General features: G+C 36.3%; 5 protein-coding genes across 6 annotated transcripts; 3 read left to right on the top strand and 2 right to left on the bottom strand.

The window, feature by feature from the left end:
* The first annotated feature begins 4 nt into the window (after positions 1-4).
* LOC147500189 (transcription factor EMB1444-like) lies at positions 5-7954 on the top strand. 2 transcript variants are annotated; one of them, XR_015196240.1, is made up of 12 exons: positions 5-260; positions 446-619; positions 2474-2558; positions 2641-2682; positions 3137-3196; positions 3630-3749; positions 3831-5012; positions 5131-5232; positions 5776-5916; positions 6001-6126; positions 6544-6721; positions 7179-7954. XR_015196240.1 is itself a non-coding variant. In XM_086561869.1 (11 exons), the coding sequence occupies exons 1-11, from the start codon at positions 151-153 to the stop codon at positions 6622-6624; spliced, it is 2223 nt and encodes a 740-aa protein (XP_086417995.1). In that variant the 5' UTR covers positions 5-150; the 3' UTR covers positions 6625-6889. The 2 variants fall into 2 exon arrangements, 1 of the variants encoding a protein (XP_086417995.1); XM_086561869.1 differs by lacking the exon at positions 7179-7954 and having other exon boundaries at positions 6544-6889.
* LOC147500188 (1-aminocyclopropane-1-carboxylate oxidase homolog) lies at positions 7421-9609 on the bottom strand. The gene is made up of 3 exons (XM_086563610.1): positions 9605-9609; positions 8165-8674; positions 7421-7856 (listed from the first exon to the last, which is right to left on the bottom strand). The coding sequence occupies exons 1-3, from the start codon at positions 9607-9609 to the stop codon at positions 7514-7516; spliced, it is 858 nt and encodes a 285-aa protein (XP_086419736.1). The 3' UTR covers positions 7421-7513.
* A 3452-nt stretch (positions 9610-13061) lies between these two features.
* LOC147500187 (1-aminocyclopropane-1-carboxylate oxidase homolog 1-like) lies at positions 13062-14776 on the bottom strand. The gene is made up of 3 exons (XM_086561868.1): positions 14204-14776; positions 13768-14089; positions 13062-13646 (listed from the first exon to the last, which is right to left on the bottom strand). Exons 1-3 carry the CDS (start codon positions 14749-14751, stop codon positions 13398-13400), a joined length of 1119 nt encoding a protein of 372 aa, XP_086417994.1. The 5' UTR covers positions 14752-14776; the 3' UTR covers positions 13062-13397.
* Positions 14777-17456: 2680 nt separating this feature from the next.
* On the top strand, positions 17457-18236 carry LOC147500186 (protein FAR-RED ELONGATED HYPOCOTYL 3-like). Its single transcript, XM_086563609.1, has one exon. The coding sequence runs from the start codon at positions 17457-17459 to the stop codon at positions 18234-18236; it is 780 nt and encodes a 259-aa protein (XP_086419735.1).
* A 19-nt stretch (positions 18237-18255) lies between these two features.
* On the top strand, positions 18256-20144 carry LOC147500185 (uncharacterized). Its single transcript, XM_086563608.1, has 6 exons — positions 18256-18660; positions 18721-18813; positions 18913-19265; positions 19307-19427; positions 19594-19672; positions 19909-20144. The coding sequence occupies exons 1-6, from the start codon at positions 18256-18258 to the stop codon at positions 20142-20144; spliced, it is 1287 nt and encodes a 428-aa protein (XP_086419734.1).
* The last annotated feature ends 7856 nt before the right edge of the window (positions 20145-28000 follow it).

Raw genomic sequence — 28000 nt, 5'->3', positions numbered from 1 at the left:
TGGACCGCCAATAAAGCGGCGAGCTGGGTTGAGAAGGAAACAAGCAGGAAGAGGTTCTTATAGAGGAAGTTAGGGGGTGGATTTTTTTTTTTTTTTTTTGGATTTGGGGGAGAGTGTGTTGTGGTGCGGGTTGTTGAGAATTTTATTTAAATGGGTGAAGAAATGGGACTAACTCACTTACAAGAGACTCTTAGAAGTCTTTGTTTCAAGTCTGAGTGGAAATATGCAGTGTTTTGGAAGCTTAAGCATAGGACTCGAATGTAAGTCTTCGTCGTTAAATATTTGTTGTTTTAGCATTTTCCCTTTTGTAGTTAAGTTGGATGGTTGTGTAGAAAAAACGGGTTTTGTTTAGTTTGTGCTTTTTAAGTCTAAAATGATTATTGGAGTAGTATATTATGGATTAGTAGTTGTGTTTGGTATGACATTAATAGTTTCCACATTTCAGGATGCTGACTTGGGAGGATGCTTATTATGCTAACCATGAAGTGCTTGATCGTCCAGATGAGACCCTCTTCGATGACAATGCACCTGTTAACTTGCGTGATGGGCGTTATTTGCAGGATCCACTTGGTTTATCTGTGGCAAAGATGTCGTATCTTGTATATTCATTGGGAGAAGGGTATGATCACTAGCTTATCTAAAGTGTGTTTGAATTAAAATGCAGTTTCTTGTATTTTATTTGGACTTTGCTTTTAGTTAAAGAAAGTATCAGTCATCATGAAGATTTTCTTGAATGAACCTTGGCTCAGACATCTTAAGGTTTTCCATGTGCCAATTAAATTTTTTTGATAAAGTTTGTGGGACTTGTTACCATAGACATGAGTTGGAAATCAGCCGGTACCACTACTCACTCACCTATTGGGAAAAAGGAAAAACCATGAATGACTTCACAGATGTTATTGTTATTAAGATGCATAAGAAGTTTAAGAACATATTTACATTGGGTTGTAAACTTTTTTTGTTCAACCTACCCTTTGAAAGTTGTCTTCCTTTTTTTTCTGAAAAAATTAGAACTAGTCATATGTATCATGCTATAATTTGCATATACATGATTCATACCAAAATAGTTTGTAGTTTGTACTTGGTCCAAGGCTTGAGATGCTTAAAAATAATAAAGCAAATTATTGGCGACCCAAAATCGGTTCCGAGTTCTGACCTAACCCAAAAAGAAGTATGTTATCATTTACTGGAAGAAAATGAGAAGTTCTAAGACATTCTGTTCCACGTTTCACAATATTCTACTCTTTTAGGTTGGTGGCATGAGACCTTCTATCTCCACACTAAAAACAGGAGAATAAGAGGATCTAAAATTCAAAATGTTTATCTGGAGAGCCATTCTTGAAGTTGGAGTGAAGGCGTGACAAACTTCATTTCCGCAGAGACCCAGAACTTTCTAATAACGAGTCATAACCTTAGCAACCAGAGCGTAGAGCGGGTGCGGGTGCGAAAGCAGGGGCGTTAGAGTGTCCAACTTAAAAAGCTCTACACATTCAAAGCGCCTGTTTTTAATGTGTATAAAATATTTTATTAAAATTAATATATATGGAATCGTACATTGTTACATTGTTTTGTACACAACAAATGTATAAATTCATTTTATCGATAATCAACATTTTTCTTTTTTCGATAATGAGAGTTAATCAACAAATTCATATGTTAATACTCACTACATACGTTAATATAAACTATACTCTGCTTTTTCATAACTTTCTGGAAAATGGAAATGTTGGGATGTAATCTGAATCCCAAAAAAATATTATATAATAAATATCAATTGAAAAATTAAAGAGAAAAGGGCTAGGGAGAGTAGATTAATTCACTAGAGAATTTACTTGTTAGTGAGAGAAATGAATAAACTTAAGATATTCATATTTTTACATTACATTTGAAAGTCAAATCATAGGTTACATGTTAGTGGAGTATGCTTAGAAAGTCTAGCTCTTAGTTGAGATTGAAAAGGAGTGAAAAGCTAGCCTGATAGGACAAAAACATTTGCTATTGGGTGACACTGTGACACGTGCATAAGACCACCACAAATAGTTAGCATGGTACAAGCAAGAAAACATGATCAAACAGAAAACGTGAATTGAAAAGGTAGAGTGTGCACTTTACAAAGTTTGAGAGCGCGAATTTCAAGAGCTTTCGTATCCAAAGTGTAAATTTGTGAACTGAGTGCGTGAGCGCTGCCTACCATAGGCGATTTAGGTTGCTAAGGTCATAACCCTGCTTGTTCCATTTTATAGACCGGCCCTTACAATGCTAGATTCTATCAAGTCAATATTGTTCATTTGCAATTTGGACATAATCTGTTTGCCTCAGGTAAAGGCCTCTTGTTCCAAGATCTTATGGTCTGCAAAAGTAAAAAGTATCAGGATGCATTTTGTTTTGAGATCCACTTGAAGATTTTGTACTCTATATGCTATGTGATAGCCAACGTGTTAACATGTTTTTATATCTTTTTCATGTTGAGCAGGATTATTGGACAGGTGGCAGTTACTGGAAAGCATCAATGGATTTTTGCAGATAAACCTACATCCCGTTGTTGGTCGTCATCTGAGGTGAGGGATATCTTATTCTTTACAGGATTTACATTCCCTTTTTTACTGATTTACTTAAAACATTTATTGTTTGTGATCCCAGTATTGTGATGGATGGCAGACTCAGTTTTCAGCAGGAATAAAGGTAAAAATATATTTTTTCCCATCCCAGTATTCTTTTTATTTTTTTCTGGGTGGCTCTAAATAGATCGAAGTGCGCACAAGAGGGTGCAGAGAGACAACCTTCAGAACTCCTGAGGATTGCATTGCAGTGCTGTTTTTTAAACATGAACATAACATTTTAGTTGAGAGTTCTGCTAAACAAAAATGTGGCCTCAACTCAACAAGAAACTCTTATAATTGAATTTGAACAAAAGGTTTACTGATGTCTAATATCATTACTCTTATGCGGGGAGAAATTTGGACCTGTTTCAGTTTTTTTTTAGTGTTTGTTGAAATCTTGTATTAACATACTTCATCAGGATATGACGACAAGTGTATACTCTTAAATAGTCAAAGAAATGTTGCTTTGTTTATGTCACTTTTGGTCTTTCGATATTATTCCATGTTAACATATATTGTTCCTCTTTGCTATGTAGACTATTGCTGTTGTAGCCGTTGTTCCACATGGAGTTGTACAACTTGGATCCTTACATACTGTAAGACACGTACTTGAAGTAGCTTTTATTACAATTCTGTTGATAACTCTAGGTTGTCAACATTTAATGACTCGGGTCATGTATACTTTTTGTTGAGGATACAATTTCATTTCAATATGTTTGTGTTTATTCTGTTTCACTTTTCATTCGTCTTCTGTGATCTTCTAAAAAACTAGATTGATCTCACCCAATCCCTTGAAATATAAACTTATTTTCAAATGCCCCAAGAGGAACGAGTACAAGCTCACATCTGGCTAAATAGAGAACAAATGTTAATTCTAGAAATTTTTAACACGATATTTCTTCTGTAGAATTTTCCTCTTTGACACGTATCTACACCTGATGTTTGGGGAGTGTTTTTGAGGAATTATTTGAATTGGTTTTTCAGAAATAGATAGTTTTATGTTATACGCTTCCCTTCTTTGTAAACCAGGTCGCTGAGGATATAAAGCTAGTTACCCGCATCAAGGATGTCTTTTATTCGCTTCAAAGTTCTTCAATGAAAACTATTCCCTATCCAATATGTTATACCACACAGAGCAGCTCATGTCTTGTATGTCTACTCTTCCTTTTTGTTTTAGAACAACCAGTCTGATACATTATCTTAATTAACTAATTCATCTATCATTCACAGACAGAGGTATCAGCAAGAGTTTCGGGATCGGAGGTTTTTAGTGATTTTCCCACAAGTTGCAGAAAGATAGATGCCAAATCTTATTCTTTGCCATCTCATGGAATCTTGAATGATGTACACCAGGGTGTCCTTACACTTCCTTGCAATCAACAGAAAAGAACAGTAGAAGTGGCCAGTGAACATGTGGGAATTGAATCAACAGTTATGAGGGATTATGAGAGCACTCAAGCAAATTCTGGAATCTATAGTTTGGAGCAACAAAAATCAGTACAAATGGAATCAAATAACAGAGAAATGTGTGAAGAGCCAAATATTGAGTCGAGGAGTATGTTTGTTACTTCAAGGAACCATGATTCCTCCAACTGTTCTGAGGACCCATATATTGATAGTTTCATATTTCCACTGGATGAGTTTGTGAATTATCGATTTCTCTCTTCAAGGATCCCTGACGCTACAGATGGGGATGAAATTAATTTTGATAAAGTAACTAGTCTTCAAAAGGAGGAGCTACCATTGTCACAACCGTTTGAAATGGAAATAACAGAGTCTGCAATTAGTTGCACTAATACAGCGAACACTTATTTAAGATTTTCTGCCGGCTGTGAATTGCATGAGGCCCTTGGACCAGCTTTTAAGAAACACAAAGAGAGTTGTTCCTTGAGTGGGTCAGAGAGGACAGAAGCTGAGATAACTGAGCCCCTGGAAAGGACTTCCAGTAGCTTGTTTACAACAGAGGCTGGGTCGGACTATCTTTTAGAAGCAGTGATTGTTAATTCATGTGCATTGTCTACGAACAACACCGGAAGTGGAAATGCATTCTGTAAATCAGCAGAATCCTTGTTAACAACCGGTAAAACTTCAGAGACTCATAACAGTGTTAAGCTTGGTAATGCTTTAGCCAAAGGATCAGTTATTCATCCCCCTCTCAGTTTGGAAGATACACATAGAAACCTGAAATTGATTTGGGATTCAACAGAAGTAAGTAATATGAGGTCTTCAAAAGAGTCTTCATCGAGGACTCCAAGTACATCGAGTAAACATTCAGAGATGAAGATAGAACCATCTAAGCTTAACAGAAAGAGAGCAAGGCCTGGTGAAAGTTGCAGGCCTAGGCCAAGAGACAGGCAACTGATCCAAGATCGTGTTAAGGAGTTGCGAGAACTTGTACCCAATGGGTCAAAGGTAAAATCTTTGTGGTCTCTGTGGTGAATTTCCTTTAAGCCAAATTCGAAAGTTCTATTTCTCTTTCTTGTTTGTCTTTGTTGCATTATGCACTGAAGTTGTTGAATCAATTCCACAGTGCAGTATCGATTCACTTCTAGAACGTACGATCAAACACATGTTCTTTCTACAAAATGTCACAAAGCATGCCGACAAGCTAAAGAAATGCGCTGAATCAAAGGTATGATAAGTACATAGTTTTATTTTCCTTCAGCTCCAATTTAGCTTATGCTAAACTTTAGGTTTAGATTAGAGTTGGTAGTCCGTAGATATGGAATGCAGACGGATAATTCTGAAGACTTGAGAAGTCACCAAGTTACAAAGTTTTTCATTACTTGTTTTATGAATTTTTGGTGTTTGTTCCCATAAAGCATGTTATATTAATTGATGCACATACCCATGGCAATTACTTTGGCTACTTCACTTGGCTAACTTGAGCAATATATAATGGTTCTTTTGAATATGGCTTGAGAGTTGGGCATGGTTTATTATGAATTAGCAATAGCTTCTGTAGTTTGTACCCATGGCTTAATGATATAGGGAAACTATGGAATCTTCTCTGTCATTTGCGCTGCAAGGGCTTACACCCAAGGTGTTCACACCTACTTACTACTGCGTGGATCACTGTTTCCGTTGGCACTTTATTCATGGTACCCCCAGGAGCACCAATTCTTCATGTTGGTTCAGTTTCTTTATCTAATTCTGCTTTACATTTGTGATGCAGGTCCGTGATAACAAAGTTAGCTTGCTAGGATCCTGCAGTCATGACCACGGATCAAGCTGGGCTCTAGATGTGGGAGGTCAAGCAGAAAGGTGTCCACTAGTAGTAGAGAACCTTAGCGTGGATGGGCAGATGCTTGTGGAGGTTTGTAGAGTTGACAACACGTGGAAAATGGTGATGTTTTTCATAATTATCTAGGTCTTGACAATACTTTTTTCAACTGCTTAGATGTTATGCGAGGAATGTAGCAGTTTTCTTGAGATAGCAGAGGCCATTAGAAGCTTGGGTCTTACGATCTTGAAGGGTGTAACAGAAACCCGTGGTGAGAATATGTGGGCCTGCTTTGTGGTTGAGGTAAAATTCTAATCCATATAGCTTTTGCTGCTGTAATGTTTTGATAACTCACTTTGCGAACAAGGCATGCATTTTTCGTTTATGTATTCCATTACTGTGATCAAGTGTTTCCTCTGACAATGTATTTTGTATTCAGTATTAACGATGAACTTTAGGGTCTCTCATCCGTTGTCATCCTGTACTTTATGTACCTATCCTCTATGGACTAAATCCCCCATAAACCATACCACTAGATGGTCTTAACCATATTTTGGAAGGGTCTATTTTTGGGTGGGTGAGGATGTAACTGAGTTTTGTTTTGAAGTTGTAGCATAACCCACAAAAAGGAGTGCAAGTTAAACTTGATTGGATTATGCAGTTGCTATACTTTCTTTTATATCCATTGGGATGTAGATTCTGAATGTAGGCATCTTGCAGGGGAACAATAACAGAGGTATGCATAGGATGGATGTGCTGTGGTCACTTGTGCAGTTATTGCAACCAAAGCATATAGTCTGAATGGGATCGTGGCTCAGGAATTGCATGCTCGGATTTGGAACCTAGGAAGATTGATATGGTTGTTCCTCTATATCTAGTTCAGTGCGCACTTATGTCTGTAAGCCATTCCCATTTATATGTGTGTAGAAATTATCTCGTCTTTTCTGCTTGAGATTGATTGTTTGTAGTCTGGAAATCATTTGTTGAGAGTTTTTAGAAATATGGGAAATTAAAATATATATATATAATAGTAAAAAAGAAAAAAAAAAAAATCTGTGTATTCAAATTTATGTCATCTTTTCCGCCTTAATTTGCTGCCTGTGACTTGGTAAAACCAGGGTGATAGATGCACCAAAACCCATATATTATCGCCATATGAATGGATATTTTACATTTTGCCATCCTTAAGGAAACTATGCTGGATTTGTCTGTGACTGAAAATACTTCAACAAGAAAGAAAAAGGAAAAAAAAATCTGGATATGAGTTTCCATCAACAATGCATTTTATTACAACATGAGTTTCATATGTTTCTCAGTTTTTGTACATCATAACAATTTGAAGAAGTCCATACCAGGTTTGCCATCGAGACCTTGATGTGCAAAATGGTCCATGTATTCTTTCATCAGGATGGCCCTCTATACAGGGGGATTTTCATCGGATATGAGGTCCTTGATGGGTCCACAAGGTCTTGTGGCCACGTCGAAATGGAAACTCAGAAAGCATGCTACCGAAGCTCTTGGTCCAATATGATTAGATAATGCTCTATGCTCTACGCTTTTTAGCTTGTCATTGGAGACAATCTGCATGGAAAAGAAATATCAACATTTAGTTTAAACTCTATCAACTTATTTAGATTCGGGTGAGACCATCTAGCGCTAGGTCTTTATTGTTTTGTATTAGGATGTCTCTTTAAACTCCCCATAAACATACCTGGAGAAGATCCCCAATGTTTACAACAAGAGCTCCTGGAATAGGATGGATATCAGCCCATTGTCCTTGGTGAAGAACTTGATGGCCACCAATGTTGTCTTGGAGAAGAATACTGAGAACTATGGGGTCTGTATGCCTGGCAGCTCCAATAGTTAGCTCTGGTTCAGGACACGCTGGGTAGTAGTTACAGATTAAGGAACATGCTTCAGCACATTCCATTTGCTTTAGAAAGTTTGCTTCGAGCCCAAGACCCGCTGATAGTAACTCGAGTAGCGCATCTCCTAAATCTGTAACATGTTTTGTGTACTCAATGCTTGTATCCCTGCACATTATATAACAAGATATTTGTTGTGATCTTTTGATGAACAATCTGAAAGCAAAACTTGAGACTAAGTTTTCACTCGATGTACGTGGGGGACTTATGCGTGCCATATTGTCTATAGACATAAATTTATTGGAACTCAAGGCATGGTTGTGGCTGAAAGTATCTTAGGAGGCACATTAGCATAGTGAAACATGTTTTCACGATTGAATTTGACAGAGAGGTTTGTAAGCAGAGGCAAATGTATTAGTATCATTGTTTTCCTACTTACATTTGAGATTTTCAGTAAGTTCTAGATTTAGTCATACCTGCAGATGGTTGGCATTTCCTCTGGATTTATAGGTTCAGGAGTTGACATTAAAAAGGTTAACGTGTCTCTCCAACTAGCTGCTTTTGATGTATAAAGATCAAAGTTGCTATAGAACCTGACTCTTACCTTCGTATCACGACTGTACCATTCTTTCTTTACCTCATTATTTAGGTTATGAAATTTAGCCACCGCTTTAATCATCCCTTCCATTACACTTGAAGGCACCCCATGGTTCATCACTAAAAAAAATCCCCACTTTTCTGATGCACTTAATATCTCCTTAACAATCTCCTGCTGCATTCCCTTGTCATCTTTGATGCCTTGAAGGTCTATGATGAGAATCTGGAAGTGTGTCAAATCAGAATCTGACTTCCGATCGAGTTCATTTGATGGCCTGATGAAGATCTTAGGGACTTTAAGTATGCCCGAGTCAACTAGTCCTTTAACACCAATTTTGGTATCATCAAAAGCCTTTAGCTCCTCTGCCCTATTGTATTCTGTCTCAACCCTTGTTAGCAATTCGCAGAATTATTCGCGAATCGAATTTTTAAAGGGCAAAACGTATAATACTTCTGAATGTTTGAAAAATTCAGAATAATTTGCAATTTTTTGCTTTGAAACGTATAATAAGGATTTTGGCGAGCTAAAAAATTCGGCTCTAAAAAATTAAATAAATAAAATAATGAAAATTCGGTTGCACTTTTGTTATTTTTTTATGTATTTTATATCCTCACTCTTACTTTAAATCCCTAACTCTTACAATTTTAGTAATAAATTAATCCAAAAACTTTGCTTTTATACTTTTTAGGCAATATTTAAATTGTCATGTCATGGTGTGTGTATTTTGAAATTTGAACGGTAATTTCAATCTAAGAACAAATAAATGAAGGTACCTATCTAGACCGTTCAATATTTTTGTAGCTAAATTGTTTAGATGTGTTTGTTATATTGTAAAGAATGACAACTATTATTAATATTTCTACTATAATATCACGAATTTTTGACTTCTGAATTTTTACAACCAAACGTTTAAAATACGTATTAATTAAACACCGCATAATTACCGTATTGCAAATTTTTAACCGAATATTTGATTATACCGTTTTTTTAAATCACTAAATAATTCTCGAATTATTCCCGTACCGAATTTTTGGCGTATTCCGAATTGATAACAAGGGTCTCAACTATGGAATTGATAACAAGGGTCTCAACTATGGAAGATGGAAGAAGATTGTCACTGCTGATCACCATTTTTTTCTTCCTTTCTTTTCTTTGACTTCGGTAGAGAGGATAGCAAGTGCGTCTGAATTGGATAGTTATGATGTAGTCGTAAATGCAATAAGAAGTCTCCTTGATTATTATATTCACATAATGATTACCCCATTGGAATCATATTTAGGTGAAAGGAAGTATTATATAATATTCCCATAAGGATTACCTCATTGTCATCATACTTAACTAACTTAAGGAGTCAAGTATCATTGACTTTTTGGCTCTTTGTAATTTGTAGTGCCTTTTTTAATGGTTTTGAATGGAAGAAATCGGAGGAATGGTAATACACAACTCCCTTAAAAACCTCCCTAAAAGATATACTTGGAACTAAGATTCAAGTACATGCACTTGTGGATTCAGATAACTGACCGAGTTATGACATTTGTTGATATCTTATAGAAAATTAAAGAACATGTTAAATTCTATGTTAGTAATGATGTTAGGAGAGTTGTGATATTGAAATATTAGAGAAACCAAGAAAAAGAACAATAAAGAAAACTAGAGATTGATTAGGGTTAGAGAGTTTTTGGGTCTGAGAGTTCCATTCTCTTCCCAGAGTTACATACTTATACTAACCTCAAACATGATAATAGAAACTACTAGATATGGATGTCCACACTTATAGAAACGTGGGACTTTCCATATTTAACATATTCTAATACTGACATATTCTAACACTCCCCCTCAAGCTGTAATTACGCAAACTATGCAAATTACAGCTTGGATTACAAAAAGACAAAAGATAAGAATACTGCTCCTCCTTTCGCATAAAACTGTCTTTAGTTGAAGAACTCGAATAACTGTTGAGACATTTTGGAGATGAAACTGTCGGTGTAAGCAATGACCTAACCTGAATACTGAAGGTTTACCACAGTCACAAACTGAAATCATAACACCGGTTTAGTGGCACACTGTTTGGCTACTACTCACTCCATTCGTTATTATGGCTGTCATAATATAAATTGAAAACAATAACACTGATTTGATATCAATATCACTGTTAATTTCAACAAAATACTTTTATAGGTACTCCTGAATACTGAATACTGAATATTGGTGCAGTTTAGGCGTGACTGCTACCTGAAACATACGTGCAGTTTAGGCTTAACTGCTACCTGAAACATACTTGCAGTTTAGGCTTAACTGCTATCTTAAACATACTTGCAGTTTAGGCTGACTGCTACATGAATACTGAAAACTGTAGTTTAAGCTTGATTGCTACCTGAATACTAAAGACTGCAGTTTAGGCTTGCCTGCTAACTGAATACTGAAGACTGAATAGTGGATATGCCTTGTCGTGAAGAGTTCATTAAGGCATGCTGGAATATGGAGACATGAGTAGTCTGTCTCATACGTCTCCATATTCTCCTTCCCTCATATACTATTGAATGTCTTCATATCTCCCTATTTTTCAACAAAATACTTTTATGGGTACTCTGAATCTTGAATCTTGGTGCGCGTTTTAGGCGTGATCGCTACACGAAACATATTTGCGCTTTAGGCTTGATCGCCACCCGAATCTTGAAGATCTGCGGTTTTAGGCTTGATCGCTATCCGAAACATACTTGCGGTTTTTAAGCTTGATCGCTACACGAAAACATACCTGCGCAGTTTAGGCGTGGATCGCTACTGAAACATACTTGCAGTTTAGGCTTGACCACTACCTGAATACTGAAGACTGCAGTTTAGGCTTGACTGCTACCTGAATACTGAAGACTGAATAGTTGGAATATACAAGGCGGAGTAGGAACATACAAAGACTTGTCTATTCCGACTTGAACTTGAAACATAGAAAACCAAATACCAACTTATACAACCAACCAATGCCCACTTTAAAAAATAATACTTCATACTCAAATACACAAAAATTCTAACAGAACATGCATCAAACAATACTCACTGTAGAGGGTAGAGGGTGGGTCGCGCCTTTTTATAACTTCGAACTTCTTGAACAATGGAAAATAGAAAGAATAATTCCTCGTGAGATAGAGGTCGTGTTCCCCTATAATACTTCAAACAAACAATGTGATCATGTTCTAAAAACTGAGGCAAAAGACGACATCAATATCAACTGCGTGGAAACTAGAAACCCAAACATCCATAACGACATACAAACAATACTACCCCTCCAATCCTGGACGAGAGTGTAAACTACCTTCCAAAGGCTTGATACTTCAAAAATCTCGGAAACTGATAAGTGGAGGCCGGGGTAAGTAGCGTGCGCGCCCGGCAAAGGGCATATTGGGCTGCAAGCGCCGCGCCACAATCTTGTTGGTTCCACGAAATTTTTTTCTCTTTTCTTACGACATGGGTGCGCTCGCGGGCAAGGTTTGTCAGACTTGGCGTCGCGCCTCTCTCTCGGGTGAAAAACGAACTATACTGAAAACAACATTTAGCGTGTGCGCCTAGCAGAAGGCTTAGACTGAGCGTGTGCACGCCTCGTCCAATACTAACTTCAAAGACTTTGGGATACAGAGAGGTTGTGTCCCTCTTATCAATACTAAGACAGAGAGATTGTAGAAGATGTAGACTGCGGAAGCGAAACAATACTAAGAAACCAATACTGAGAAACTTCGGATCTCTCTCTTAGCATTCTTCAAACAAACTTTAAACACTAGCGGAATCTTGAAAAACTTACTTCGAACCATAGAGAATAATGAGATGAGAGATTCTTGAACTTAGAATACTTAAACATGTCGATGAACAGTACCGTGAACAGTGCCTATGAATAGTGCCAGTGAACAGTAATGGTGAATAGTACCACCGATGAATAGTAAACCCGCGAACAGAGAAAGATTGAAACTTCAATTGAGATATAAGAATTTCTTCTTGTGAGAAAGCTTGAAACTTAACTTGAATACTATACTGAAAAACTTAAAAAGACTTGATTTTTTTTTCTTGGTGAGGGATTTCTCTCCTAGCATACCACTAAACTTTGATTTGAATCTGTCGCTTGGATGTCATATTAAATTCTATGTTAGTGATGATGCTGGAGAGTTGTGACATTGATATATTAGAGAAACCAAGAAGAAGAACAATAAAGAAGACTAGAGATTTATTAGGGTGAGAGAGTTCTTGGGTCTAAGAGTTATGTTCTCTTTCCAGAGTTACATACTTATACTAACCTCAAACATGATAATAGAAACTATTAGATATGGATGTCCACACTTATAGAAATGTGGGACTTTTCATATTTGACATATTCTAACAAAACCCAACAACACGATAAGATGACTAACAAGTGACTTTCCGCCTACAAAAATTAGCCAGTTCGCTGGGCGAATGTGAATGTTATTACATGTGAAAACCATGTGTAGATGGGGACATACTGGAATAACTCTAAAGTCTAAACGCTTGAGGGGAAAGAGGTTCCCATCCGATGGTGACTTCTCGCATCACAGGAGCCCCTGAGCTCCCATGCCTTTGTTGGTTGGACAAACCCAACCGACGGTTTCTGAAAAGGCTCTCATTATTTTATTAGAGAAAGTAGCTGAGAGCAAGGAGCATTGACTTGTTTTCATGAACAACGTTCTCGGCCGTGCAGCTCCGGCCTGTTCTTGCGAGTTCTAAGTTCTAGCTCTCGAGTTACTACCATACAGACAATAATTTTAATTCATTCAAAATTATTGCTCAATAGGGAATTTTATTGCTCAATAGGGAATAATTGTAATCGAAAAACATAAACTTCTTCCAGTACACTACCACTTTGGTTCTTTCTATTATACAAACAGGCATTCATAGTGAAATAGTCTTAATTAACCTGACTTGCCGTCGCCGCCCTTTCAGAAACGAAATGAAACTTTAGTCTGACATGTTTGCAAATCTTGTCGTCCTTAACAAAATTACTCTTGATATGGGAAACGAATAACTCCACGGGTCACAAGGTAAACTCGGTTACAGTAACCAGATATCATCTCGATTTTAACATATCCATAACCATTATGTTTCTTATTGCCAAGTCACAATTTGAAATAGTCCAAACCAGACTTGCCATCAAGACCTTGAGAATAAAAATGATCAACATATTCTTTCATCAAGATATCTCTATAAATACGGGGGGTTTCATCTGAAATCAAGTCTTTGATGGGTCCACAAGGTTTTGTGGAGTCTAAACGCTGGCCAAGGAAGCACGCTACTGATACTCTTGGTCCAGTACGATTAGCTAATACTCTGTGTTCTACGCTTTTAAGCTTGTCGTTCGAGATAATCTGCGCAGAAAACGTTAACATAAACATTTAGATTGAAATCAATCTCTTGTGATTTATTTGATCCATTAATATTAGGTGTGGCAGTGTTGCAAAACTGCATTATTGTCTCCAGAAAACATACCCGGAGAAGATCTCCTATGTTTACGACCAGAGACCCTGCAATAGGACTGACATCAACCCATTGATCTTGATGAAGAACTTGAAGACCACCAATGCTGTCTTGAAGAAGAATAGTGAGAAAACCAACGTCTCTATGCCTTGCAGTTCCTATAGTTAGCTCTGGTTCTGGACATACTGGGTAGTAGTGAAAGGCTATGTTGCATGATTCAGTACATTTCTCTTGCTTTAGAAAATTTGCTTCAAGACCAAGACCTTCTGATAACAACTCAAAAAGAGTGTCTCCTAACTTCGTCACATGATTTGCATAGGCAATAGTTGTCGGTCTGGTAATCAGGCAACAAGTTGTCAAATAAAATTGCAACAAATTAGTAAAATTGCAACAAATTAGTTCGCCTGTCTTAATTTCAATTCCTACCACTCAACAAATTAGTTCGTACCTGCAAACGATTGGCAACTCATCTGGATCTAGAGGATCAGGAGTCAACATAGAAATGTACAAAGTGTCTCTCCAGTTAGCTGCTTTTGATGTATAGAGGTCAAAGTTGCTAAAAAACCTCACTCTTTTCTTTCGATCACGACTATACAACTCTTTCTTTACCTCGTCATTTTGCTCATTAAATCTAAACACCCCTTGAATCATCTCTTCCATCACACTTGTAGGGAGTCCATGATTCACAACTAGGAAAAAACCCGACTTCTCTGATGCACTAAGAATCCCATCAACGATTTCCTGACGCATTTTCTTGCCACCTTCAATACCTTTGAGGTCTATGATAGGAATTTGAAACTGGCTTAGATTGGAATCCGACTTGTAATCAAGTTCATTTGGTGGTCTGATGAAGATCTTAGGGACTTTCAGTATGCCAGAGTCAACTAGTCCTTTAACACCGGTTTTGGTGTCATCAAAAGCCTTAAGGTCCTCTACTCGGTTGTAAACTGGCTCAAGTATGGGAGATGAAAGAAGGGGATCACTGCTGATTGCCATTTTTTCTTTCTGTTGTGATTTCTTGGATAAGTGACCAGCATATATAACCATACAGGTCGATAATTATTATGATTATTGTATAGAAATCATCAAAAAAACGTGTCCTAAATACTACAAGATATTAGATATCTCATTGGAATCTTACACGGGGAGACCAAGTATTGGATTTTCTTGCTATGTACCAAGTTGCGAACTACCAACATAATTGCTACAGTGAGTACTTTTCCATGCAGTTAGGTTCGTTAAATATTAGTGCGCTACAGTGAGTATTTTTCCATGCCGTTACGTTCTTTAAATATTAGTGCGTTGTTAAGAAGTGAGGCCTGGCTTAAATTTAAATTTCTTTGGACCGTCAACTGAAACATTGTTTACACAATTACAATTACGCCCATGATAGTTTTATTGTTGAGGCAAGATATTTATCGAAAAAAAAAATTGTCTATTATCGAGAAAAAAAAAAAAAAAAAAAAAAAAATTGTTGAGGGATTTGAGGCAAGATGACGTCATGACGAGAGAGAGAAAATTGTTGAGGGCTTTTGGTGACTTTAATGAGAGCATTTCCAATGCAAGCCACTATTATTCACCTCCACGTAAGCTGAATTTCTCCTCTTTTCCACCAAAAAGCAAAGTGAGACTGCCCAATGCAAAGGTGAAAAATAATTTCGAACGGGATGTTGGATTCTGTCTGAATGTAAAAATCGAAAAAATGCGCTGAACGGAATGAAACATCCCGTCTGAAGTTAAAAAAAAAACCGAGAAAAAATCGAAAAACCAATTTTAAAAAAAAACACACACACATGAGACGGAATCCAACATCCCGTCCGAAGTTCACAACTCAGTCACTATCTCGGTTGAAGGTTTCACTCTCGTTTTGACTTGGAAAAATAGTCACTTTATATTCACCTTTACATTGGGCAAATGTTTTGAATCATTTGGGAATGCTCTGAGAGAGAGATGAAAGTCACAAAAAAAAATTCTTGTAAAAAACAAAAAGTATTTTGGGCATTTGGCTACTTGCATTTGAAACCAAGCCGAGACCTATATATTGGGCTGCCAGTAGCCCGGTCCATGGGCTCACTGAAAATCAATAAATATTTCGAAACCAACCGTCGCACTGTAATTCAGACTATTGTCTCATTCACCCCTGAAGTTGAAACTCCAAATAGAGTGATTTTTTGCCCCCAGCTGAATTTTGAGCCATACACGTCTCATCTTTTCCACAAAAAGAGGGAAGTTACAACTGAAAAATGTAAAGTGAAATAAACCAACAAACGTGTGTATTTCTTCTTCATCTTCTTTCCAAAAACGTGTTAATAACAATAATATCATCTTCTTGTTAGTTTGTTCTTAATACATCCATCGTGTTTTTCATAGAGTAATCTTGGACATACCCAACAAAACACTCCCGTACCCCAACTTTAAAATAAATAAATAAAATGATTTTAGACATACTTAGCTTCCTAAATTACCCTTTTTTTTATTAGACGTACCCAAGATATTTATTGACTAAAACAAGTCATTTACTCTACGTTATTCAGAAGAAAAAGACTGCGGTTTTTTTTCCTTCTCCAATAACCTCTTATTCTTTTATCTCATCAATAAACATGCAAACACCCACTTTTGATTTGAATCAATCATACCAAAGTAACGATGATGAATACCAACCGAATGAGGATGAAGAAAAAAAATTCAAAATCAAATTTTGACGAATGGGAGAACGCAGAAGACTATTATACTTTGGATTACTACAATGAACAGATACAAACACCAAACAAAAATGTGAGTTTGTTTGCAATATTAAACAAAGTGCTATTTTTTTTGGTGCATACTGAGTATAAGAAACCTAAACCATTTTTTTTTTAAAATTTTACTTTGAACAGCCTCATCCTATTAGTAGTGCATCTCCAAATGCATTGTCTTTGCTTCAACCGAATTATGAGTCGAAAAAATGAAGAGCAAGAAAGCCCGACGAAAAAACTAATTTTGTTTGTCCTAATCGACCGACGATTTACAAACCGCAAATGAGAAGAACTTGAAGACACTTTTATAAATTTAGTATATCGTTTTTCCAAATGGTGATGTAATACAATCTATAACAAAATGATTACAGGTATTTGAAAATCGAAAAGACCTTGTTGATTGGTGCAGAGAGGTAGGGAGAGAAATTGGTTTTATGGTTATCATTGCAAAGTCGGTTAGCGTTGAAAGTGGCCGAAGACCTAGGGTGTTTTTAACTTGTGAGAGAGGTAGTGTTTTTAAACCTCAAAAACCAAAGAAGACATATCAATACAAGCTATCCATGAAACTCCCTCGACAGATAGGAACGAAAAAGTGCAAGTGTTCATTTAAGTTGAAGGGTTATCAACGTAATCAAGGGGGATGGGAAGTAGTAATAGTTTGCGGAACTCATAATCACCGTCTTGCTAAAAATCTTACATGCCATTTTTTTGTGGGAAGGCTAACACGAGATGAAGAAATGATTGTGATCGAGATGTCTGAGGCTGGTGTTAAACCAAGAGAAATTTTGAATGCTTTGAAAAAGAAAGACGGCCTAGAGAATTTGTCAACCCTAGTACCATCTACAATTTTCGAGCGAAACATCGTCTTACAAAATTGCAAGGGAGATCACAGATGCAACAATTATTGAAGATGTTGGACGATCGCGATTACTATGAGTCTCATAGAGAGAACCTGATTACAAGAGAATGCAAGGATCATTTTTTGCTTATTTGAGATCAATTAAGTTGGCCAAGTGTTTTCCAGAAGTGTTGATTATTGATTGTACCTACATGACTAATCTTCACAATCTGCCATTGCTAGAAATTGTTGGGTTTACGTCTACAATGAAGACGTTTGCTATTGCTTTTGCATATTTAGATTCAGAGATGGAAAATAACTTTGTTTGGGCTTTGGAAATGTTATACAATGTTTTGGAAGGCAAGGCATCTAGTGTGAAAGTCATTATGACTGATAGACATTTGGCATTGATGAATGTTGTGGCGCGTGTATTTCCCATGGCTAAACACCTCCTTTGTCGTTGGCACATTCAGACTAATGTGATTACTAACTGTAAAAAATCTTTTGAAGAAAACAATGAATTTCGGAAGTTCTACGAAATGGTTTGTGATTTATTCAGTTCACCTACTGAAGATGTCTATAATAAAAATTTGGTTGTGTTTAGAAATGAATATGCACATATGACACGTGTGGTACAGTACGTCGAAGAGTTGTTGAACAAGTACAAGGAACAGTTTGTGGTGGCTTATGTTGATTTAGTGATGCACTTCGACACTCACACCAGCAATAGAGTAGAATCCCAACATTCATCTTTGAAGAGAAATTTGAGGAGTTCACACGGCAATTTGTACCAAAATTGGGATGTGAATGATAACCTCCTTGAAAATCAACTCAATGATATACAAGCTTCATTTAATATTAGTCGCAACATTATGCGTCATTATAGTCGAGACAAGGCATACAGCTGAGATTAGAGAATTTATCTCTATGGAGGCGATTGATATGTTGTCGAAAGAACTTGTACATTCAAACAAAGTGGGCATTTATGAAAAAGAATGTGGGTGTGTTTTGAGGCGTACTTGTGGTCTTCCATGTGCTCATGAGTTGGTACATATGGTAAAACTTGGTGATGGTTACATACCCTTGAGGTCCATAGATCGTCGTTGGCGGCAACTTGATTTTGAGCCAATGGAACTTCCAAGAGGGTCACTGGACATTTCACCTGAGGTGGAAGGAATTAAGAAGAAGTTCAATTGCTTACCAGAATACCAAAAACTAATGTTGATGAAGAAATGTTTAGAACTTGCTGATCCAAAGACTACACACATGGAAGAGCCTCGAGAAAAACTCAATGTCAAAGGTAGACCATCAATTTCAAAGAAACATGTGAAAGTATCAACTCAATATCAGAATGACACAAGAAGATAACCATCTGCTTTTGAGTATGCACAGATACAAGAGGAGAAAAAAGCAAGTGATGAACAAGTTTCGAAGAAGAGAGGCAGACCACATAAGAACCAAGGAGAAACACAAGCAATTGAAAAAGTACCTAAAAAAATAGGAAGACCACCTAAGAAGCCAGCTTAAACATCTTTGCTAGAAGATTTGAATCCATTGCTTAACAACTTTATTGTTTTATGTGAGGATGTCCTTGGGGATGGACACTGTGGATACAGGTCCATAGCAAGATTATTGAACTATGGTGACGAGACTAGATGGTTTACCGTGAGGAAGAGGTTGTTGGTCGAGTTGATGGAATGTGCAGAAGAGTACATTGAATGGTCTGGATTCACCATTTTCGAACACTTAATTCAAAATTTACAATGTACAAAGTCGATGACGATGAACCCGACTGAGTGGTTTGAACTTCCTGACATGGGTTGGTTAACTGCTTGTGCTTATAATTGTGTGTTTGTCACCCTAGCACCAAAGCAGTCGTTAACTTACCTTCCTTTGAGAACTCCACCAGACTTGCGGAGCATACTCTCATTATCTCAGTTGCTCATATAAATAACGACATACATTATGTGCCGCTTAGACTTAGTGATGATGCTCCCTTGCCACCAGTTATACTAGGTTACCACAATCTAGCCCACCCGGGCATCGCTGACTTGTGGATAGCAAAGGTTCAAGAAAAACTTGCCGACTGGGATAGGAAGGTAAAAAAAAAAAAAAAAATATATATATATATATATATATATATATATATATATATATATATATATATATATATTTGGACTTGGGTGGAAGCATTTTTGGTTCTTGATTTGAGTTTGTTAAATTATGTTGAGCTTGTTGAATTAATTTTAGTAAGATGTTGAGCAGGTTGTACATGAGCAAACTAAAAAGAAGCGCACAAGCACAACACAGGGGACTTCAAAAAAAAGAAACATAAACAAGAAAGGTTTGTCATATATGTATATATACTTGTGTACGATTGCATATTAAACTGTTTTTAGGTAAGTAGATTATTTGTTGGTAATGAGCATCGATTATTTGTTGTTTTTTAGTATGTAGTTTAGTTTAAGAGTTTTGTAGTAATATTATATATCTCGGTTTGTTTGTTTTTTCGGTTGGCTTGGTCTTATTTCACTTTTGCGTAACATTTTAACTTGTTTCATACTCATTTCTTTTTTGAAGAACAAGGTGATACAAATATTGCTCAAGGCACAAGCAACAACCAAAATGTTCATTCTAACATTGGTGAAGCAGCTGCATGTCCCAATTCTTTAACCAACATGTGCGGACTACCTGATTTAAATGAAGATGTTCAACTTGAAGTGAGTGGATCGTCTGACCTTGACTCGTTTAGCTTTCAAGAACTCATTAACAAGGCCAAAGAGAACATGAAGAGAAGTAGAAAAAAAAAATACTAGTATATGGGAAGTGAAGTGAAGATGAAGATGAAGAAATCGAGCATAAGTGGGAAAATATTTTATGTGACTTTAATCCTTTGATCTGCGATATGATTAAAGATTTGGCTTATGGCAATGTTTCATTTAGTTGTTGGCAATATGAGGTTTTGCTGTTTCACCAATTTGTTATTTCTGTTGATGCCCCTTTAATTTTTTTCCGTCGTCTATGATGGGAAGTGAAGTGAAGTGTTGATTCTTTGAAATATAAGGAAGACTGGAGGGTGATTCTGAGGTGAAGGCAGTCGCTTATGAGAGAACAAATAGTCGACAAAAAGAGAAGTGGAGGTGGGTGATCATTTGCCACTGACATAACTTGGGTTTCATAATTGAGCTGATTTAGTGGCAGCATAGATTTCTTTTTCTGTTGCCCTCTTTTCTAGGTTCTGTAACAGTCTACTGATACCTGAAAATACAAGGAAAAACTAAAGGAAAAGAATTTTGAGACCCTTGATGATATCAGGGATTTATTTCTCGTTAATTCTATTCAAATGTTTTCAAAAGCACATCATCTTTGCTGTGAGGTTTGTATTTGATTTCCTCTAGTTTTGAGATTCAAATAGAAAACAGGCAAAAAAGTGCACTAAAAAGAAAACATAACCACTTACAACTCTTATCAAGTAAGGAAATGCATTAAAGAAAAAACAAAACCACTTACAATTCAACGCGAGCTATCAAGAACCACAGTCTCTAGCTCCACACCTTGGCTAGTTAGACGATATTTCTACAAATCATTGAAGGATCTTGGTGGACTTGAACCACCATCTCTTGAGATACATTGAAGACATGGTCCAATTCTCAAGGGCTTTTTCCATTTAAGCTAAAGATCCATTACACATAGTTGTTAAGCACATAATTGTAACACTACTACGGCATTTACTATCTCTAGGCCTCTCAAGTGACGCCTAGCCGCACAGTAACCTGCAACAATTTTCACATTCGCTCCTTCAACAACATATTTTTCTAAGAGTCGAAAATCTTTTGCATATATTTGGCTTGGAACTTCAATTTTTTTTATTTATATTTGATTCCTATTTTTCAGGTCATCTTTATTTATATGCAATTTCTCCTGTTTATTTAAGTAAAAGTGAAGTCATATGACAAAATGTAAATGAATCACATTCATATTTATCATAGAGAAATGAATTCATGCAACAGTTGAAACTCAAAACAAGAATAAGGTAACGAGAAGTGTAAAGAAAGTACATCATTTGCTTGTCTTCTTATCTCCTCCACAAGTTGTGTTCCACCGTGTTGCTTCTGCCTTATATCGAGTAACTCCTGGAATTTGTTTAAAGTCTAAAATATTAGAGAAATTTTATAAACTTCCACGTCCGACGACATTGCAAAATCACGGCATTGGGAAGAAAAACAACTATCTTATTAGCACCACCACTGAGATTGGAGAACAATTCTTGTTGTCTTGATTACTTGTTCTACTGTAAGTGTTGCTAAACTAGACAAAAATGAGAATATTCCACTGAAATGGTAAAACTGTACTTACCGCTTGTTTGGAATCAAGTAACCAATCCGCAACACTGGAAGACAAAATACTAAACTATAAGCAGAGAACCATAATAAAGCTAGAAAAGAAGCTTCAATTAAATGGTGAGAAAAACCCGTCGGTGTGGAACTGCACCCAATGGAATATCCTGGGGATACATACTTGAATTAGTTTGAAAAAAAATATATCTGGTTTTAGAATGAACGAACGAACGAACAAATGAACGAACGAATCAGATAGGTAGAATTGTACCTTTACATGATCCAAATTTTCAGAGGTGACTGAAAACCTGCCTTTTATTTGGACCACACTGCCCTTTGATTTGTCATCCAAAGAATCTCTAAATCCTGCAAAAGAAGATTATATGGACAACGACTCAATGAGACTGCCTTGGTTAATCAACCATCTTTTTTAACTTCCATTTCCATTTGTTTCGACCAATGCCAAACCCACCAAATGTTCACACATGGTCTCAGCCAGGATTAATGCAAGATGTGTAGCTTTTTACAGAATTCACAACTCTATTACCTCCCGAAGATCTTATGGGAGCTGGTAAACTGTTTGCAGAAGCACGATTTGGGAGCATCAAAGGACCACTGAAACTAGGCACTCTTCTTACATCATGCTTACCTTTCTCACCTATCGATAGAACTTCATTCCCACATCTAACAATGACAAAAACACAATAAAAATTATTCAAGTGGCTATATATAAATGTCTCATTAAATAAATTAACAGTATACTACAAGGAAAAAGTTTCATTAGACCATCATTACTATCCTTCCCAGCACATTCTTGCTAGGAAACCAAAATTTTAAATGAGAAATGTTTTATCTTCTTTTGATTTATCTATATTGGACAAAAGGTGAACATTCGAGCAAGTACAAACAATAGTAAAAGATTCCAAATCCTTTATCGTGTTAATTTGCTATATGTTATAATTACAGAACCCCTTTAGGAAAAAAAATTTAGGAAGAGAGTATTTAAAACATTAACTACAAAAGAGAAGCTAACCTTTCAAGTACATGCCACTTTTCAGATCTTGAAATGATTAAAGCGCAATATTAGGAATAAGTGGGCCACTCGCTCTGGCGGCATTTAGTCATTTGACCTTTAAGAGGCTCTTGAACTACTGCTTGTCGAAGTTGAAAATACTAGCTCATTGTTTTTAGATCTATCTTTCTCATCCACTTCGCTTATATCTTGATTGCCGAGCAGAGTTTCAGTTTCTGAAATTTAAACTTTTGCATTCGAAACTGTCTGCTCAAAGACCACTCCCGCTGCAACACAATATAATATATGACAAGGTACCTTAATACACATATCTTGAAGTAAATGTACTCAGTAAAAGAGAAGGCCATTTTGGCACTTCAGGAGATGTTAATAAATGTACAGGACATCATGTTAACATGTATAAACTTTGAAATGGATAAAGGACTCTAATGAATCAAGCCCTTAAAAGACATGCCTGCTATCAATGTTGCTTGTAGGACCGAATTGCCAAAAACTAGATCCAGCACAAGATGCATACTGCAAATAGTTTTCAAATATGTCATGGGTTAGTCTTTAAGGTTTAAACAATATACAAGACATACAAAGGTTACCGATAGCTTGTTTATATATAAGAGCATTTGCAATGCAGGGGATTTCAAGGGTTTGTGACTATAGTCACCAGTTTTGGGGGAAAACTACTCTGCAATGCAGAGGTGATTATTTGGTGAATATTTTTCCCAGTTGATTTCAAGGTGAAACTCATCACCGAGATAGTGGTTGACTTGTTAACTTCAGACAAGATGTTGGATTCCGTCTGGATTACAAAACTCACCAGACGGAATCCAACATCCCGTCTTGCTATATTTCTTTTTTTCCAGACAGAATCAAACATCCCGTCCGGAGTCCTAACGGCTAGTTCACCAACGGTCAGAAAGTCAGAATGGTAAAAAACGGTCAAAATAAAAAACTTTGGTATATATATGATAAGAGCCCAAAATTGTAGTTTTAACCCCTTAACCATCATACTTTTAGACCAATTATGTGAGTAATAATTAAGAGTTAATACTGATTACGTGTTTTTATGCATTTCAGGCTTAAAAGTCCATTATGTGCAGAAATGTGCCACTTTAGCGAGATAAAGGAGCAAAGGTCGGTTGCTAAGGAGTTCTATGAATAAAGGCCAAGATTTAAGGAGACAAAGCCTTTGTAAAGCCCGGTCAAAAGCTGGAAAGTCAACACAGGCAGAAATAGTGCACAAGTCAGCAGAACTTCCGAAGGCCGTATCTTTGGACTCAGACCTCGGAATTGGGAGTATCTTATGTCAAAACGACCGGCTCGGAAAGAGCTTTCCAATGGTTTAAGCCTTGACCCAATCAGAGGAGCAAAAGTGGATGAAATATCTGTCGAAGCCAACTGCAGCTGAAGAGCCCATTTTGGGCTAAAGAAATTGGGTTTTGGGCCCGATTTTCCGGCCCAAAACATGGCTCCAAGCCCATGCACGATTTTTGGATCTGAAAGTATAAAAACAAGAGCTTGACTCTTTGTTAATGGTAGATAGTTAGGTTAGAAAATAAATTAGGTTAGGATAAGAAAAGTAGCCATTAAACCTTAGTTCTAGATCTAGTTTTACATTGATTAATTAGTTTATTTCTTGAGTATTGAATCATTGTTTTTATTGTTCATTAGATTAATAAGTAGTTGTTATTCATTCAATCATATTTTGTTCTTATTGTTCTATTAGATTTATAAAGTTAATTACTTATTTCATAATGACATGTTCTTATTATTGTTCTTGTGTTGGGAATGGTAGTATAGAAATTTCACATCAAATCATTACTCTCACCATTGTTCCTTTTGGGTTTGATTAGTTGAATTCAATTTAAGTCTAGACAGTTAAGAGTGGAACGAATCCTTACTCATTATATTGTATGATTATGTTTTGAGAGTAAGAAGAATTGATTTAAGCGTAAGAACGGTAGGATTACGTATTAGTGTTGTTAACATTAATATTTAGGATTCTATTGTTTTTACGGGTTATCAATATACAACATTTGTTTCATTTCAACTCACACTTCCAACAATCATATATCATATTTCTTCTTCTTTAAAATCAGTTCTTCAAAAAATAAAATATCAAATGGCATCAACTCAAGCATCTCAAGCAAGTGGTAGCACTCAAGCAAAAGCAAAAACTCACTTTAGCATGTCCGAAGATCAAGATCTATGTCTTGCTTGGATAAAAATTAGTGAAGACTCCATTGTTGGTGTTTTCCAAAATGCAAAAGGATTTTGGAATCGTGTAACAAACGAGTTCAATCAAGCACGTGGGTCGGATAGGTCTTCCGATTCAATTAGCGGTAGATGGAAATATATTTCAAAAATGATGAACAAGTTTGTTGCAATTGTGAATGCTGTGGAGGCTCGACATGCAAGTGGTACAACAATACAAAGCCGGGTAATTACAATGTTGTCAATTTGGAATTTATTGATTATCTTAGTTTTAGTCTAATTATTTCCGTCTTAGTCTAATTATCTTAGTGCATTTATTATTTCCATTTTAGTTTTAGTCTAATTATTATTTTAGTTTAATTATCTTAGTCTTAGTGATTATTTTAGTCTAATTACCACCATTTTATTTTTTAGTTGTCCGAGGCAAGGATGACGTATCAACTACAAGAAAAAACGGTTTTTTCACTTGATTATTGTTATGTTATACTCAAGGATAATCCAAAGTGGAGTAACATTTTTGAGGCAAGGTCCTCTTGGATGGTGAAGATTCAACTTCTAATTCACCAAGTGTTGGTGGAGTTGAAACCAAGAAAAATCGTCCCTAAAGAAATGGAGTTTGGATCGAAGAAAGCCATGTTGGATGTTGGAGGGTTACTTTACACGTTTAGAGGATATATTTTCACAGGATGCAAATGAAACACAAAAATGCTTAGAACTTAGGGAAAGGGAACTTGCATATGGTCAAAGAACTATGATGGCAAGAGAAGAAAAAAATCGGATTCAAATGGAAAAAAATCAAGTTCAATTGGAAAAAAAATCGGCTTCTAAAGATGCAATATGAAGCTAAGATTTTAGCGACCGATACAAGTGTCCTCCATCCCGATACCGCTTTTTTAATCAAGCAACAACAAGCTGAAATATGTGCTGAATGGGCAAGGGCTAGAGGTGGTTCTAGCTCTAACTAAGCTTATGTAATATCCAGTATTTTATTTTAATTAAAGCATTATGTATTTTAATTAATGCACTGTGTATTTTAATTTCATTGTCTTTTTAATTAATGCACTATGTATTTTAATTTCATTGTATTTTTAATTAATGAACTATGTATTTTTATCTCACTGTTTTTTTAATTAATGCACTATGTATGTTCTTTCCAGTATAATTATTTTCATAGAAATACAATTATCAATAAAATTAAAATACATTGTAATATAGTTCATTAAAACACAACTCATTAAACACATAATAACTTATTGTAATTACATAGGAAATACATAGAAAATACGTTGGAACTTAATAGTTCACGTTAGGAAATACATAGGAAATACTTTGGAATTTCATAGTTCACGTTAGGAAATACATAGGAAATACACTTTCATTTTCATTTTAATTTTCGCCTCCTTCTCCCTCCTCTGGATTAGACCAATTTGGATAATAAATTGGTACCGGATCTGCTGTTTCTTCAATGCCAGTCCAATTAAAAACATGCTCAACTAAGTCCTTTTGAAGATTAGTATGTGTAACTTCATTTCTGATCTTATTTCTTGCTTCAATCATCTGATAGACAAAATGAAAACCATCCTCTTCCTGAAAGAGCGCAAGTATTGTTTCATTCCTCTGACCTTTCCAATTCCAAACTCCACTTTCACGTTCATTCTCAACAATCATATTATGCATTATAATGTATGCCTTCATTATATCTCCAAGAACAACAACACTATGACAACGCGTAGAAGCCTTAACAATATGTCATCGTGCCTGCAAAACTCCAAACGTCCTTTCAACATCCTTTCTTGCAGCTTCTTGACATTGAGTAAAGATTTTTTCATGCTTATTTCTTGGATAACGAATGGCTTGAACAAATGTGCCCCATTTTGGGTAAATACCATCAGCAAGATAATATCCCATATTGTAGTCATTACCATTCACATTAAATGCAACAGCAGGAGCCTCACCTTGCTCTAATGATTCAAAACATGAGAACGATGAAGCACGCAATGTCATTATCGCGAACCACGGTAAGCCAAAGAAGCAATGCCGATTCAACAAAGTTAATGCATGCGCAACGACTTCAAGTACCAAAGTTGGTTCCTTCTTGTACCCTACATGTGTTCCAGCCCATCCACTTGGACAATTCTTCCACACCCAATGCATACAGTTGATTGATCCAAGCATTCCTGGAAAACCCCTTGCCACATTTTCAGCTAATAATATCCTAGCAATGTCTGCCTCAGTTAGTCGTCTCAACTACTCTTCCTCAAACGCCGTGATTATTGCCTTGCACCAATGCTTCATAGATACATTTGCTGTGGAATCTCCAATTTGTAAATACTCATCCGTTGAATCAGAAGAACAACCAGTCGCTAATTATGCAACTGCAACTAATCCCTTCTATAACCCAGAAATTGCTTGCCGACCCAATCCATCCACCTTGTCTTTAAAGTAATCGTCGAATGCTGCAACAGTTTTCAACATATACATAAAAAGCTCTCTTGTCATCATGTACCTTCGTCTAAACTTATGAGGAGGCCACCTACAAGGTGTTGTGAAGTAATCCCTCATTATCTTTTGTTTACTGAAATCACCACCATCTCTAAACGTGTACTCTCTGCTCTTCACAGATCCACCGCGTTTGTCTGTATCCACATCTTCAATTTCAATGGCTGCTTAAGTCATTAATGCCCCAGCAGTGGATAATAATTGCAACCTCCTCCTCCTCCTTTGCCTCATCATATCATTATGCTCATCTCTTACTCTTTTCATGTAGTCATCTTCAGCGGAAGTACCAAAAGACGACTCGGTAAAACCAGAAGACAAACTATTACTACTAGATCCTCCCCATAACCTTTAGTTAAATGCAATTCTTTCTTCTCTAGACATTTTTTCTATTTTTAGCTTGGTTGTGGGAAAGAAGATGGATGTTTGTTTGTTTGATCTAAAAGAAAGAAGAGTAAAATGAAATATGAAAGGTAAGGTCACATGTGATAGTTCGATTTTGGTCCACTCTCCAATTGACAACACATTTTATCAGATTTTTGTTCACTCTCCAAGTGACAACACATTGTATCCAAATGTATCCTCAATAATTCCAATT

The sequence above is a fragment of the Coptis chinensis genome, chromosome 5 (genome assembly GCF_015680905.1).
Source record: "Coptis chinensis isolate HL-2020 chromosome 5, ASM1568090v1, whole genome shotgun sequence".
Lineage (NCBI taxonomy): Eukaryota > Viridiplantae > Streptophyta > Magnoliopsida > Ranunculales > Ranunculaceae > Coptis > Coptis chinensis.
This window is presented reverse-complemented; position numbering and strand designations above follow the sequence as displayed.

Coding starts and splice junctions, on each gene's coding strand:
- LOC147500189 (XM_086561869.1), top strand. CDS start 151: ATGGGTGAAGAAATGGGACTAACTCACTTACAAGAGACTCTTAGAAGT. Junction 5,013..5,130: donor TTGTACCCAATGGGTCAAAG/GTAAAATCTTTG, acceptor TCAATTCCACAG/TGCAGTATCGATTCACTTCT. Junction 6,127..6,543: donor GGGCCTGCTTTGTGGTTGAG/GTAAAATTCTAA, acceptor GGCATCTTGCAG/GGGAACAATAACAGAGGTAT.
- LOC147500188 (XM_086563610.1), bottom strand. Junction 7,857..8,164: donor GAAATGCCAACCATCTGCAG/GTATGACTAAAT, acceptor TATAATGTGCAG/GGATACAAGCATTGAGTACA.
- LOC147500187 (XM_086561868.1), bottom strand. CDS start 14,751: ATGGCAATCAGCAGTGATCCCCTTCTTTCATCTCCCATACTTGAGCCA. Junction 14,090..14,203: donor GAGTTGCCAATCGTTTGCAG/GTACGAACTAAT, acceptor CCTGATTACCAG/ACCGACAACTATTGCCTATG. Junction 13,647..13,767: donor ACATAGGAGATCTTCTCCGG/GTATGTTTTCTG, acceptor TTTTCTGCGCAG/ATTATCTCGAACGACAAGCT.
- LOC147500186 (XM_086563609.1), top strand. CDS start 17,457: ATGCAAGGATCATTTTTTGCTTATTTGAGATCAATTAAGTTGGCCAAG.
- LOC147500185 (XM_086563608.1), top strand. CDS start 18,256: ATGGAGGCGATTGATATGTTGTCGAAAGAACTTGTACATTCAAACAAA. Junction 18,661..18,720: donor TTTCAAAGAAACATGTGAAA/GTATCAACTCAA, acceptor GAGTATGCACAG/ATACAAGAGGAGAAAAAAGC. Junction 19,428..19,593: donor TTGCCGACTGGGATAGGAAG/GTAAAAAAAAAA, acceptor GATGTTGAGCAG/GTTGTACATGAGCAAACTAA.